The sequence below is a fragment of the Sebastes fasciatus genome, chromosome 10 (genome assembly GCF_043250625.1).
Source record: "Sebastes fasciatus isolate fSebFas1 chromosome 10, fSebFas1.pri, whole genome shotgun sequence".
NCBI classification, from domain to species: Eukaryota; Metazoa; Chordata; class Actinopteri; order Perciformes; family Sebastidae; genus Sebastes; species Sebastes fasciatus.
Genome location: NC_133804.1, coordinates 16,615,759 through 16,631,376, shown reverse-complemented (window position 1 = coordinate 16,631,376; position 15,618 = coordinate 16,615,759). Strand labels below are relative to the sequence as shown.

The window sequence follows — 15,618 nt, the reverse complement described above, 5'->3', positions numbered from 1 at the left end:
CCAACCTAAAATCTGTCTGGGTGCCCTTTGCTTCTTTGCTGTAGCTGGAGTTAAGCTTTTACACACGTTAAATCGACAAGAGATCTATGGATCACATGACATGGATAATTCATAACTGGAACAGGTGTGCGATACTGGTGAATGGTTAAACAGCTCAAGGTTAAAGTCACACTAGTTGGAAGGAGATAATAGTATATTTAGACTGTTGGATTAACCCACCTCGCGACAGGTAATCCTGGCTGCTTTTCTGCAGGAAGTCACAAGTATTCAGCTGAACTATCAATATATGTGAAACACACTACCTGACTTCTTGCGTATCACTTTTCATGCCTTGGTTGAAATATTGTCAGCAGGTCAACTTCCTCAGCTGATTTTGGCTCATACCCAACTACAACCTGGGAGACGTCTGCAGCTCTAAGCTTACATTTACACACAGGAGGCTGCCAAAAACACGACTGAGCCGCCAGGACACTCGGTCACTCCGTGTGTATTGGTACCACTTCATACATGACACTATATTACAGAACACGGCAGGATATTTACTCAGTAGGTTGCATTTATTTCTCTTTTTTCAGCAAGGTTCCTGTGTTCAGGGAATGACATTCTGGTGAAAGGCTAAACAAGAAGAAAAGAGCATGGGCCAAGAGAAGAGCAGATTCCCTCAGTACAACTAGTAGAAAATACTAGCTGGTCCCTATAAATATAGTGTGTAAGTCCTTCCAAATGTACAAGATATGTTACAGTTTAACTTCACAACATTAACAAACAACAACTTAGATGACTTTCTTAAGCTCATCATACAAGACAAGCACGAAGGCGCCGCCCATGCCTCGGAGCACGTTAGACCAGGCTCCCTTGAAGAAGGCCCTGGAGCCTTCGTCACGCGCGATCTTCCTCCAGCAGTCGATGGTGCCACTGTACATGATGTCGGCTGAGGGGGAATTACAAGAGACGTCACACGTTTATTCTACTAACACAGCATCAAAAACAGGAAGTTAGACTTTGTTGTGTTTGTTACCTCCTTTGCGTCCAGACTGCATCATCATACGACGGCGAACGGTGTCGAAGGGGTAGGACACAAATCCAGCGACCGCCGTCACAGACTGAGCGATCATCCAGCTGACAAAGATGGGCGTGTTCTTGGGGTCTGGAAGCATGCCTGCAAGAGAAACGTCAATCAGAAAGGTTAACTAAAGTCCACTGAGACAAGACACATCAAGCTTTGCAACGCCTGATAATGAAAACTCACCCTTCGCCGTGTCGTAGACGCCAAAGTAAGCCGCTCTGTAGATGATGATGCCCTGCACTGACACGCTGAAGCCCTGGTAGAGCCCCTTGATGCCATCAGACTTGGAGATCTTCTTCAAGCAGTCCGCCAGGCCATTGAACTCGCGCCCCCCTCCTGATTTGCCGACGTCGGCGGCCAGACGCGTTCTGGCGAAGTCGAGGGGGTAGACGAAACAGAGCGACGTGGCACCGGCGGCGCCGCCGGACGCCAGGTTACCTGCAAAGTATCTCCAGAACTGTTTGTGCCTGTCCACGCCGTCCAGGAAAATATTCTTGTACTTGTCCTTGAAAGCAAAGTTGAGGGCCTGAGTGGGGAAGTATCGGATGACGTTGGCCAGGTTCCCTCTCCAGAACGCGAGGAAGCCCTGCTCCTTGGGGATACGGACGAATGTGTCGACGATGCCCTTGTACTGCTTGTCGACTGTGATCTGTTTGCTAGCATGTTGTACCTGTAATTAAAGCAAAGATACAATTAGAGATTAGATCTGATGAAGAAAGCAGGATAAGTGTGGCAAGTTTGATCATGACTCCCATGTGTCTGTCTGACATTTGCAGTATGAGAGTACAACTCTTATGGCTCCCATTCAACAATTCCCAGCCCCTCCTCCTGCAGCCCTGCAGGCCCAAAGCAGCAGTGGCGAGCCACCATGGCCATTTACACCTTCCTGTGACCTTGGTTGCTTGCTGTCAAGCCAAACTAAAGACCTGTCATGGAGGATGAGCACTTTTAAACACCATATAGTCACTGTAGATGGTCATGTCTGGCTTAAATAACACTCTGCGTAGTGCCTGGGAAGCCTGCAGCTTGCTGGCTGGCTGGCCAGTGCATTATGTAACAGGTCTGATGCTTCCTCCTGGGTTTTATGCTCATTCCTCATCATCTGTGCCTGCAGCAATCTGTGACAGAGCTGCTCTGATTCACTGAGTTTACACTCTTAACAATGCAGCATCTTTACATCCTTTCCCACAATATATCATTACATCCCTTAGAAAGTACTGCATGAAAATTCTGCAAAATTGACACCAGTTTTTGTGTCGCATACACGAGCAGGCAGCATCTAAAACAGCAGCAGCAACTTCATGAGAGACAATGCTGATGTTTAACACTGACCTGCAGGAGAAGCTTGACTCTCTCGATTGGGGCTACAGCTGTCTTGGAGATGGCAGCGGCGATACCGCCGGCCAAGAAGTCCTTGGCGAAGGAGATCGCTGTCTCACTCATCTTCAGATGTTATCAGACACCTTCCCGTCACTAAGTCGATGGTGTTCGTTGCCGGTGGAGGTGAAATGGCCGACTACAACCTCTCAGAGAGCCGATTTAAGAGGAGAGAGGCTGTGAACTTCGACTCTCGCGTCTGATTGGTCGGCCTACAGAGGAGGTGGGCGGGGCTAAGTGATGTCCTTTGATTCAGATTTGGTGCTCTCTCTCATCACTCAAGTAAAAACTACATAACAAAAACAAAAAAGTTTCACTATCTCACTTATATAATAAGAAATTGTACAGATACTCAAAACTGATTGAATCACATCTCAACACAACTTTTATAAAGTTTTAGATGGAAGTGGAGTCAAATGTCAGTTTGAAGCAGCCGAAGGCGTAAAGTTGGATAAAGGTCATCCCATCTGTTAATGTCCTTTGGCTGTCACTCAGTTTCCCACAGTATGGAGGAGGACATGATTGAATCAGCTGACTGATTCCACCATATTAACCCTGCTGTTGTCCTCCGGTCAAATTTGACCCATTTTCAAACTTCATTATATCATAAATATGAATTTCTTTAATTGCCACAAAATAACATGAATGGTTGCCTACTGTGGTCTTTGCAAAAATATTGACCACTAATTTTGTTGAATTGTGGGTGTTTTATTATTATAGCATCTGTGGTCTTCCCGAGTCAAAATTGACAGGAAGACCACAAGTGTCATTATATGCTGCTATTAAAAAAATGGAATGCTTTCAAAACAGTATTCTGACTAAAAGTTGACATATACCAGTATGTGATAATCCATCAACATTATGTTCCTCTGATAATAACTATAGTCAAAATAATTCATAATATCTGCTTTTTTTTTACTAAAGAAAATAGGTATAATTTGATGGAAATTAGGTTTATTAACCTTAATTTCCCCCCCAAAAAGTGCAAAACTTAATAATTGGGAATAAAGTTGGCCAAAAAGGTGTAACACAGAATTGGGTGATAGGTTATACTGTATGCTTTATAAACGGTCAAACCAGACCGGGTCAATTTTGACCTGGGAAGACAAAAGTTGCATGGTCGACGGGAAGCCAACAGGAGGGTTAACTAAATATCAAGTCTGCCTGATTGAGATGGGTATATATAGGTGTGTGTAGGTATATAATGTATACTCCTTTCCGATCTATTTACTATTATTATTGTTATTTCTTTTATCCATCTATTTATGTATTTATTTCATTTTTGTTTTCCCTTCTCTGGGATTATTCAATGTAATTCCATGTGTACATCACCAAACTTTCACAAGAATATTCACTGGAAACAAGTTTACACGAGTAGCAGACATTAAGATGCATTTTTTACTAGAGGACAAAATGGAGTCATTCACTGAAGTAAATGTCAAAAATGAAGAATAAAATATCCTAAACAGAGGAAAGTAGGCATCAACAATGCATAGGTAGTTGTATCTGCCTTAAATGTGTAGCTTCATTTAGAGGTATCTATTAGCAGAAATGGAACATAATACAATAAGTATGTTTACTTTAGCGTATAATCATCTAAAATAAGAATCATGTTTTTATTAGCTTAAAATGAGCTGTTTATATTGTTTGTTTATTTACGCATTATAAAAATCAAAAAGATACATTATATAATTTGCAAAGGGATGTGAAGGAGAATTGCCTAAAAACTCTCCATGTGCTTAAAAAGTGGCACCAAATTAGATGAAATAATTACAGTAATGTAAAATACACAATTCGTATGTATCTATCAATAATTTTAGACATAGTAAAACAAATATATCTACATAGGGAGCGGGTCCTCTTGACAGAGTCCACCATGTTGCTCCGCCATGTTTCTACAGTAGCACAGAACAGACAAACCAAACACTGGTTCTACATAGAGCCTTTCATGTTTTTACGTTACCAGAAGGCCATCGTAGCTCTCCAACATGCTTGTGAAACTGTGGTAACGTGAGCCGTACAGTACAAAACTGTGGTACCGCCAGCCGCCGTCTGACTTCCGTTGCTCCTAAAGTAGTGTTATTACGGTAAGGATGGCCTCTGAGCGAGGTGAACGCAGTTACCATGGTTTTGCAGTCAGCGGCTCACGTTACTGCAGACTTGGAAAGGGAAGACTGAGGGGAGGGGTACTCAGCTGGTTGCAATCTGCAGCCACACCACTAGATGCCGCCAAATCCTTTAAGGTTAAGCCATATTATAAATATTTATTACACGGCTTTGTTGAATAGTCGATTCTGATTGGTTAATCACGGCGTTGTACGGTGTGTTATTTCTTTATAGCAGCATTATCCCTTACATAATCTAATGTATATAATCAAGATTTACAAAACAACACTTCAAAATGAAAAAAAATGTGTTTTAATGTTTTAAGCACATTTCTTTCATCACAATCCATGTTAGCACATTCACATGATTGATCATAACCTACTCAAACATAAGAAGGATCAACATTTTTTACATTCATTATACATTAAAATATAATCTATCACACAAGAGAGCATTTGCATCCTATTAGAATAAACTACAGTATATGGCACCATTTGGTATCAATAACTGAAATAAGCCCAAAAATAAATAGTTAATGCACAAGAAGGCACATAATAATATTTGGTTAAAAACAGTCGTCATGGAAAGACATGAAGGGTGAGTGAACAATTCATTAACAAATAATATTGTCAGATAAAGTAATGTTTCTGAAAGAGGTAGACCGTTAGATTGACTGGACATAATGTAAATGCATGTTAACACCTTTTATGAAATGTTATGTAATTATTACAGACACAAGCCTCTGAAGTATCTCATTCAGTGTGGTCAGGAGTCTGTGTTTCTCAAGTGAAGTTTCACCAGCGGTTTCCCAAAGACGACCCCCTTGACTCAAAGTTCCTGTTTCTCAAGTAGCGCTTGGCCTCCTCCAGCTCGGACGGCCCGAGGCTCTGGTCGACCCCCGGCGCCAGTTTGTAGCTCAGGGGTGAGACGATGTACCCGTTTCGGTAAAGGCACATCTGCTTACACATCTCGAAGCAGGTGAAGAGAAGGCCAAAGTAGGGAACAATCTGAGAGGGAATGAGATGGAGGTGAGCGTCTTCCCACACTTCACGTGATTAAATGTACCATAAATCAACACGGAGAAGGTTGTGGTCTGGTTTACTAAAAGTGTGTCTGCAACTTATTTTCATTCATGTTGACAGTTTGGTAAAAAAAAAAAGCTGCTCATGACAAGGCCTTACGTTTGTAAAACAGCGTCCAGCTATCGTCAGCTATTTGCAGCTGAAATAGGAGAGTAGAGCATGCTGTTCCAGACACAGACTTTGCTCACCTTGCTCGTGACGTTCATGATATGAATTACACACTGAACATTGCTTTCCATGCCCCCCCCATTTCACGTAGTTCATAACTCCCCCACGGTCATCAAGTCACTCATGTTCCTGAGCATGAGCAGTTATTTCAGTTCCAAACACAAGATGAAGTAGAGCAGTCCATATGTTTGATAGAGAGTGAAATATGACTGAGATGTAAATAATAATAATATATAAATGAAACGGTACCTTTATTGTGTTGGCGGTGAGGCCGTTCCACAGTGAGAGGACGCCCTTGCTTTTTACAACCTGTATGAAACAGTCAATCATTCCGTTGAAATGGACGTCGACGCCACCAAAATGTGGCAGACGAGCACTCTGCGCCTGAGAGAAGAATGGAACAGCAGTGAATCAGCCAAATGTCATTATGTGTCTGTGAAGTAATAACCAGAAAAGGTCAAGAGACGCACGACAAGATGGATAGAACTTATTGCAATTTTGGGGAAGATTTAATTAAGTTTTATACATCATGTATGTCAGCAGCGTTTTGATAATATGTAGTGCAATGAAGGGAGGTTGACACTCCTGCTCTATCTAGCATTGTTCTATGATTAACTCTGATATCTGTCACTGTGTGTGTGTGTCTCTTTGTTTGGGAAGGTATCTACTGATTTAATCAACTTCTCATTTTAACTTTTATAGCAATTAACCTGCACAAATCGGCTAAATATAACATTTATTTAAAAATTTAAATAAGCAACACTATTACAAAATGTATAAGGAAGCTTTAAGAAGAGATAAATAATTAGGCCTATGTCAGTTAACTAAAGCTGCAACGATTAATCGATTAGTTGTTAGCTATTAAATTAATCACTAACTAATTTGATAATCCATTAATCGGTTTGAGTAGTTTTCTAAGCAAAATAAAGTCTAAATTCTCTGATTCCAGCCTCTTGAATGTGAATATTTTCTGGTTTCTTTACTCCTCTATGACAGTAAACTGAATATCTTTGAGTTGTGGACAAAACAAGACATTTAAGTATGTCATCTTGGGCTTTGGGAAACACTGAAAACAACTATATCCACATCAATTAATCAAGAAAATAATTGACAGATTAATCAACAATGAAAATAACCATTACTTGTAGCCCTAAAGTTAACAGTATATTAAAGCTCACGAGACTCAAACTGTATGAGACAGTCTCAATGCTTCTTGTGTGTGTTATCCACACTGACAACTCTTCAGGCTGACTGTTGTGTGACAGAGAAAATGTAACTTTAGAAGTTTCAAGGTTCCCAGAGGGGACACGCAGCCATAAGGGTGTTAGACTGTTCAAACAGCGTCATTTGTTGAGGAACCATTAAGCTAACCAGTGAGTTAAACAATACACAGCTACCCAAAGCTTCTGCAAACATCCTCAGCTGTTTTACTATCATCTATTCTCTGCCTGACTTCTAATGTTTAACCCTGAGACAAAAGCTGAATCTCCAAGTTAAATCATTATGTAACATTGCTCTTTATAGTCAGGTGACATGGTTGTGATGGTTCAGTGAACTGGACATACACTACTCGTCACCTTGCCTGCTGTCTGATAGTGACCGGCTATCTTTAGAGAACTTATCTATGGCTTCTGCAGGCCCGGGACACATCACATTCCCAGCTGCTGTTGAATCTTGTGGTAGCTAATAATAGGCGGATAAAACCGGATGTAGTATGCTGTCCTCTGCACAGCACCATTGTTCCCCCCATGTGACCTCCCCAACATCTCAAACATCATTTCAGGGGAAAGTGTTTCTGAACCATGTGTTTTTCTGTGACCAAGCTGTTTTATAAACACATATGGAAAATGTTCTGGCTCTATAAATAGACATGGGCTAAATTATTCTGAAGGTCAATTTGAAAAGCTTAGATTATTTGGATGTAAGAATTAAAATGTTCCATGTTCAAAAACATTGAGTGAAACCAGGAAAGGCTCAAATTAATTTAAGTACCCGTCAACTGCCTCCTTGTGGACTTAATGTGGTAATACAGCCAGGATACATGACCTGCTGTGTTTTGTTTACAGTTTTTTCCAACATATTTCAGGTAAGAATGATAAGAAACAATTTATAAAGAGTCATAATAGATAAATCTGAAGAGGACTAGTTGATTTAATTGAAATATTTATTAAATTATTTCCAGCATTATCCCTATGGCGGTGAATACAGTCACATAGAGAGATCTCTAGGAATATAAGTATATTATTAATATAGAAGGCAACTCTATCAAATGTGAATTTGATGTCATATGTATTAATTATGTATTTATTTTCCTATACTGGCATTATTTATTTATTTATTTGTTTAGTTTTTTTAATGGGTTTTGATTTTTTTTTTTTTTATTATTTGTTGATTAAAAAAGCACATAATACTGTACAGCAGTCATTATATACATTAAAAATCATCCAGGATGAAAACACAATAAAACCAGAAGGCTTATGTCTATTGTGGTCCTCTAGTACAGCGGTTCCCAACCTTTTTTCTTAAAGGACTCCTTCTCTGTCATTGAGTAAACTGACAACCTCTGACTAAGTGACACATTTCTTGGATATATAATATTATATTCAATGCATAACAATAACAGTACAGAACAACTGATAAACTGAGTAATTATCCTAAATAGTGAACGCAAAAACTGCAGGAAGTTTGTGTAAAACGAGCTATTTGGATGAATTTTGAGCAGATTGTTTTCTGTGACTATTGCATCAGAGATGAGTTTTCCTGTTATTTTTAGTAACTTTTAATACAATTCTGTGTATTATGTATTTTTCAGGGAATTTTTAACAATCATACTTTCTTAATAGGCTTTTTTCGGACAAATTTAGTGTTTTCTTCTCCCTGGCCGTTGTTGTATTAGATCTTTAGTAGTTTTATCTGCGTACTTTTCTATTTTTTAAGTTTACATCTTAAATAATAATCCAAACTTTTACTTTTATTCACAGAAATGAATGAACTGCTGAGACATAGGCCAAATGTATTTAAGAAATCAAGAAGGCCTCGCGACCCCCTGTGATTCTTGGCGACACCTGGTGGGGGCCGGGACCTTGAGGTTGGGAACCAGAGCTCTAGTATAGTCTAGTAGTAACACTTAACACTCCACAAGACAGCAAGTGCAGACAATACAATCCACCTATAAACAGTGGGCGGTAGGGTAGCTACTGTATGTCAACATGCTCTTATTATGTTGACATTAGTTAAATATTTAAAATTAAAATATGCCACATTGTACTTGATGTAACCATTCATTTAAGGCCCCTTTAAACGTGTGAAATTTCAGATTTGTGGCCAGATCCACTGTTTCAGTTCTCCTAAAACAACATAACCTACATGGAGGAAGTGAAGTGTTCTGGTGGTAAATTACCTGCATCTTCCGTTTTACAGTTTCAAAAGGGTAGGAGAGGGTTTGGGCCACTCCCGCTGCGAGACAGCCGTTAATGAAGTTCTGGAGGGGGGTGAAGCGAAAAGGAGGCTCCTGCCAGAGTTTGTCCAAGTTCATGTAGACGGCATAGCATCCGATAGAAAAGGGAAATGCACCTGTAGACAAATGAAATGTACAGTAAGTTACAGTAAAATGTTTTATTATGCAGCAAATGATGGGAAGACTAAATGCCTTTAATAAGAGGTGGATATTAAATATTCTGGACCACCAGAACTACATGACTCCTATGAGAATGCAAACTCACCCAGTAAAGTGAGGGAAAAGCCCCTATAGAGAGCAAGCAGCCCTTCATTCCTGTAGATCTTTGAGATAGTGTGAGCTACGCCGATGTACGTCGGCTGTCTGCAGTTCTGAGCGATGAGCCTGGTTTCTGCCACCTCCAGAGGGTACGTGGTCAGAGCTGCAGCAACGCCGGCCAGTCCACCGGCTAATATGGCTCTCCACTGAGAGATGAAGCCCAGCTCATCCATGTGAAGGTGGACTATCCTGGACACAGAGGAAGGCAACATTAATGACACTTAACTGATCAGAAAGTGACGGCATTATTGGACAGATGGAGGTTTTTCAGTTCACTCATTCTGTTTATGTTTGATGTTTTTATTGTCGTTTCCAAACCTATTATTCACCTGATTGTCCAATAAGCAGAACCCCTCTCTGCGAATGTATTTCTTTGGTTCAGTGTTGAGACGAGTAATTGATTAATTTCATTAGTCGACAGACAGAAAATCAATTGTCAACAATTAATAATCAAAATTATTTGTCAAGCAAAACAAAAGCCAAACATTTCCTGTTTCAAGCTTCTCAAATGTGAGGATTTGCTGCTTTATTCTGTTCAGGTTGAAACAAACTATTATTTTCATTATATCTTAATCTGTCAATGATGTTTGCTGTAAATCGCTTAATCATTTAGTTATTCATTATCAAAACTGACTGATTTTCTGTCTGTAAACTATTGATTAGAGCTGCAACAATTATTTGATTAATCGATTAATTGTCAACTATTAAATTAATCGGCAACTATTTTGATAATCGATTAATCAAATCGGAAAGTCAAAATTCTCTGATTCAAGCTTCTTAATATAAATATAATAGAATATCATTATACATCCAAGTTGGCATATATTTATAATATAAATATTTTCAAATTTCTTTACTCCTCTTAGACAGTAAACTGAATATCTCCCGAGTTGTGGACAAAACAAGACATTTGAGGACGTCATCTTGGGCTTTGATCAACATTTTACCATTTTCTGACATTTTATAAACCAAACAACTAATAAATTAATCAAGAAAATAATCATCAGATTAATCGACAATGAAATAATCGTTAGCTGCAGCCCGACTAATGACTGACTAATCATTTCAGCATTAAATTGAATACCTTTGGGTAAGATGTCACCTTGGGTTCAGGTAAACTGTGATAGGAATTTATCACCATTTTTAGACATTTTATTGACTAAATTAGTAATCAGTTATTTAAAAAAAAAAAATTCTTTACAAGCAAACACATTAGTCGGTAATCAAAATAAGTGTTGCAGCCCTAGTTCAATGTATAGATAAACACCTTTTTAATCAATGTAAAAACATTAACTATATCTCTCATGGCAGATCCTAGTGTTTCCATGACAAATAAGAAAGGTCACCAGAAATGTGTGTGTGTGTGTGTGTGTGTGTGTGTGTGACAAAAGAGGAAGTGGCTTTATTTTCCTGGAACACAGTGTACAGTACAGTACAGTACAGTGCAGTGGTTGGGTTGGTGTTTACATGCACGCGTGACCTGAATCCAGAGAGGGTACTATGGTACACACAGACTGCAGCAGCTTCACTACACTCAGTTAATATTTATGACTCATAGATTACTGTTGACACAGCTCCTTGCTGCCCTGCATGTTTATATATGAGACATGCTATCAGCATGCTGCAGCATGTTTGCCCTGTAGTAACCCTGAGGAATATTGGAGTGGTAGTATGCCCTGAATGCAGCCTCACAGGCAACACTTCCGCTCATGATGAGAACTTAATGTCATCTCCCCCAGAAATCAATCAAAATATTGATATATTACTTGAAAATGATCTGACCCTATAACCAATGATCACTTAATCCCTTTTTTTAAACTTTGTTTTATTTATGTCGTGCTTTTTTTAATTGATTGGTTTATTTTCCATTCTCTATGTCTATTGTGATATCTGCTCAGTTTTGAGGGTGAAACTTTGTTATTGTAATGAGTTTGCCTTACTGACTGTAAATTCTTTCATCTACAATAAAATCGCACCCAGGAATCAATAATCTATTATATCTATCTATATATATCTATATCTATATATCTATATATCTATATCTATATATATATAGATATATATGTCTATAGATACATACAATTTAAAAAAATGTCGATCAGTGTTTCCCAAAGCCCAAGATGACGTCCTTGTTTTGTCAACAACTCAAAGATGTTCAGTTTACTGTCATAGAGGAGTAAAGAAACCAGAACATATTCACATTGAAGAAGCTGGAATCAGAGAATTTTCACTTTTTTTTCTGAAAAAATTACTTAAACCAAATTAATCAGTTATCAAAATATTTGGAGATTTATTTATTTATTTTTCGTTTACAACTTAACAATTAATCTTTGCAGCTCTAGACTGATCGACAACAGTTATTTGCTAAAATAGTTATTGATTAATTTTCTTTCCATTCACTAATCAACTTATCATTACAAAACATCATGTTGAGACTATTGGGTGTAGACTGAGGAAAACAGACCTGTAAGACATAAATCAGGGCGGGCGTAACCCTCGTCACTTTAAATATCGACTGAGCAAATGCAGCCTTCTGATTGGCTGAAAGTAGAAGGTGCGCCTCGTTCGGTAAAACAGGAAGTATATCTTTAGCAGCACGGAAGGAAGTAAACAGACTATTTAAACGAGCCATTCTTGTTGTTTTATCGTGTCAAACCATCAACAATAAACCTGATGATCACTGCTTAAGTTAATATAGTTAATACATGTAGTTATAGTTATAGTTAATATAGTTAATAAGACGACAGATTAAACTTTACTTACTGTTTGTATGTGGTGAGATGAACTGCGGTGTAGGGGAACAACCGCAGACAGGAGGCCAGGTTTCCTTTCCAAAACCCTCGAAGTCCCTCATTCTGGTAGATGAGGCGGAAACTCTGCCAGAGACTCCTCTTACAGTGAAAAGTGCCCACCTGGCTTTTAATCTTGACCACCTCTAAAGGAGAGGTGAATGTTTTACTGAAGAACCCGCTGAACCCGACGCACGCAAAGCTCTGAGACTTCGTCAGTCTGTCGTCTTTTTTAACCGAGGCCATCACTGTTTGACCCTAAACTGGACTGTCTGCTTCCTGAGGTGGTTTCAGTCTTCTCGGTTTCTTCTTTATGCAGGTTAGAGACATCTAACTGTGGAGACCGAGGAGGTGTCCTGTCGCTCCTGTTTCTCCTGTCTCTTCTGTCCCCAGACCAGCGGTGTCATGTGACAACAACACGTCAGCTTGTGATGCTGGAGTCACGTCTCACTCTGTAACACTAGAGGACGCTCTTGGTCTTAAAACGTCTTCAAATACATCACTACACACAGTATTACAGTATGTTGATGTTCATATTTATAAACAGTGTTGGAAGAAACAATTCACACCTTTTATTCTAGTAAAAATACCAATACTACAATATAAATATTCATTCAAGGTACTAGAGTAAAATATTAACAGCAATAATAATACATCCATATAATATGTTGACATACAAAAACATGATTTATAAATGACAACTTTTAAACTTTTAAACAATGATTATGAGTATTTCCTGCCTACAAATAGTTTCAACTTAGTTAAATGTTAAACAGGTCGTATTCATTCATTCCATTCATGGCATTTATTTGCAGTTTATTTTCTGTGCATTTTATTAACCTGAGACAAATTTGACCCCATGCATCGTAGATCGTTGATCATTATTTTACTAAATCATTATTTGGCAATTTTGTCTGGTTTCAAAATATGATTTTGTTTAGACATAGTTTATATATACTGTATATATACAGGATATATAGTAAATTATATTTACTGACAAAATTGTATTTCATCAAATACATTGACTGTTTCCATTTTGTGAGACTTTACTTTCTTTAAACATAAGGGACTATTGTACCTTTAACCCTTATATATTCAGAAACCTGATGACTTCAGAGCGCAACACTATCACACACACAAATTTGTCTTGAAGGTCAAAACTGCTTCCGTATTGTGGGTGCAGAGAAAACACTGGAGGAAGTGAAACTTGTGGTCAGTGCACTTATTATTTGTATCACTGTCTTACTTCCACTAAGTTAAGTAGTGGAATGAAACCGTTCCTCATATATACAGGAGACCTCTTGAAGGGTGCCCTTGTGTACCATTTAGATAACCACAGATTTTACTGATTGGTGAGGTGACTCTGTCTCTATAGGTGGCGCAGTTCTCCAACTTTTTGATTTGTGTACAAGGCAACTGGAGGATTTAGGCTGTAAACTGCTCAACTAAAAGTGCACAAGTATGTTTTTTGGCTACTCTAAGTAACAGTTAAAGGACCTTTTATTTATTTTTTAGGATGGGCCATTGAGAGAAAAATATCTCTTTTTTTCAAGAGAGTTCAAGCCAAAATAGCATGACATTACTTTAATATCTTAATAACTAAGTGCACTTCCAACCAACCTCCTGTTCAGTGATGCTCTGGGTGAAATAGAGGAGAGATTTTGAGTTGAAATTGGAGGTTTGTTTCAAAGCAAACATATCCTGCATATCCACAGTGACAATATCGACACGTTTCTGCACCAGCCAGCTAAATTCTTTGTATTCTTTATTGTACATAGGAGATAAATAAGGTCTGATTTACCGTCTAACTGTATTCATCATGTTGTCCCTGTCTTGTTTCAGCACCATGTTTGTTTTCCTCCCTGTCTCGGCCTGCCAGGGGCGCCTCCCTCCCCTGCCGGGCTGACAACCTGCGAGGAGCCCACCTTCTGTCTTTGGCTGGACCACTTGGCTCCTCCACAAAGGCTATCTGGAATAACAGAGGAGCCACGCAGAGGAAATGACTCCCTCACTCCCACCCCTCTAGCTGCACTACACTGGGGGTGGAGAAGGTGAATGGGATACTGGCTTTCACTTCTGAGAACTCAAGACCCAGTTTTGGTGCAGTGGCAGTAATTAGGCTGATGGTTAAGAAACAAGTGCAGAACTTGTTTCTGCCCTGAGGTGTGCAGACTCTGAAGTTATAATTCATATTAGCTACTCAGGCTACTATTTTAAAGTTCAGGGATGTTTGAAGCAAATCAATACAATGTGGAGAGCCAGGATGATCCGAGGAGCTCATTTACTGTGCTCCAACACGAGAATGCCAAAGTAGGAATACATTTTTTTGCTCCCCAGAGCAGTAAAAGAGCTCATTTGAAAATGCTTTGATCTCACTGTCATATGGTTTGTGATGCTCGAGATAATGAGACGTCTTTCTTTAAAGATAAGTGGTGCGATGTTGTATCTTATCAATTAATGCTTCAGCAATCAAAGAATCCGTTGCCTCTGTGTCTCCTCTGCTGTCCTTCCTCTGCCCCTCACATTGCCACCAGTATTCATAGAGAATACACATAGAGCACTGCCCTCTTCCTGTATGTATATCCCCCCTCCTGAATGAGAACTTCCTTCATGCAGCAGCAGTAGTGCGGGAGCAGCCTGCGTGCCTTTGTGTCTCTGGGACCGGCACGTAGCAGTAGGTGTAGGCTGGCCGAGGCATTGTCATTCTCTGGATGTCATGCGCAAGTCGACCCTTGATCTCCCACTTTGAAGTGCACCGCTGGAGGAGACTGGGAGCAGACTGGGAGCTCCCAGCGGTCAGCAGAGGGCGCCCGATACCAGGGAGGCCTGAGTCGCTGTCATCCTCACAGACTGGTGCAATAAAATTCTCACCTCATTATCTGAGACAGTCACATCACAGGCTTGTGTTGGCAGGGGAGGGGAGAGGGGAAGAAAGGGTGGGGGTGGGTGACACCAGAGTCTGTCTGTATGTCTTTTTTTTAAGGGTGGGGGTTGTGCTGGTGAGAAAAAATCAGGCATAACTGTGGCACCGTGTTGACACCTCCACCAACAAGGCTCAGGCCAAACTGCCCGGCTCACTTAACAGGAACGGGAGACTCGTTATGCATGGGAGCCTCGTTTTGAATTAATGGTTTCTGTGATGGGTTAAACTGTGAAAGCTTGTCAGCGTTTGTTAGGAATAGTGAATGCAATTTTGCACCTCATTACTGGGAACAAGGTTTATTACAACAAACACTGAAACTGCTGTTATCTCAG

General features: G+C 39.6%; 2 protein-coding genes across 2 annotated transcripts; both read right to left on the bottom strand.

Annotated features, from left to right (window-relative positions):
- Positions 1-538: 538 nt before the first annotated feature.
- slc25a5 (solute carrier family 25 member 5) lies at positions 539-2,618 on the bottom strand. The gene is made up of 4 exons (XM_074648548.1): positions 2,399-2,618; positions 1,250-1,736; positions 1,019-1,159; positions 539-931 (listed from the first exon to the last, which is right to left on the bottom strand). The coding sequence occupies exons 1-4, from the start codon at positions 2,507-2,509 to the stop codon at positions 774-776; spliced, it is 897 nt and encodes a 298-aa protein (XP_074504649.1). The 5' UTR covers positions 2,510-2,618; the 3' UTR covers positions 539-773.
- A 2,227-nt stretch (positions 2,619-4,845) lies between these two features.
- On the bottom strand, positions 4,846-12,810 carry slc25a43 (solute carrier family 25 member 43). Its single transcript, XM_074648546.1, has 5 exons — positions 12,338-12,810; positions 9,522-9,763; positions 9,200-9,372; positions 6,049-6,183; positions 4,846-5,556 (listed from the first exon to the last, which is right to left on the bottom strand). Exons 1-5 carry the CDS (start codon positions 12,607-12,609, stop codon positions 5,344-5,346), a joined length of 1,035 nt encoding a protein of 344 aa, XP_074504647.1. The 5' UTR covers positions 12,610-12,810; the 3' UTR covers positions 4,846-5,343.
- Between the last annotated feature and the right edge of the window lie 2,808 nt (positions 12,811-15,618).

Bases quoted from the DNA above. Each gene is read 5' to 3' on its own strand.
- slc25a5 (XM_074648548.1), bottom strand. From the start codon at position 2,509: ATGAGTGAGACAGCGATCTCCTTCGCCAAGGACTTCTTGGCCGGCGGT. The intron at 1,737-2,398 runs GTCAGTGTTAAA...CTTTAATTACAG, and splicing joins GAGTCAAGCTTCTCCTGCAG to GTACAACATGCTAGCAAACA. The intron at 932-1,018 runs GTAACAAACACA...ATTCCCCCTCAG, and splicing joins GCAGTCTGGACGCAAAGGAG to CCGACATCATGTACAGTGGC.
- slc25a43 (XM_074648546.1), bottom strand. From the start codon at position 12,609: ATGGCCTCGGTTAAAAAAGACGACAGACTGACGAAGTCTCAGAGCTTT. The intron at 9,764-12,337 runs GTAAGTAAAGTT...CTCTGTGTCCAG, and splicing joins CATCTCACCACATACAAACA to GATAGTCCACCTTCACATGG. The intron at 9,373-9,521 runs GTGAGTTTGCAT...ATTTGTCTACAG, and splicing joins CTTTTCCCTCACTTTACTGG to GTGCATTTCCCTTTTCTATC.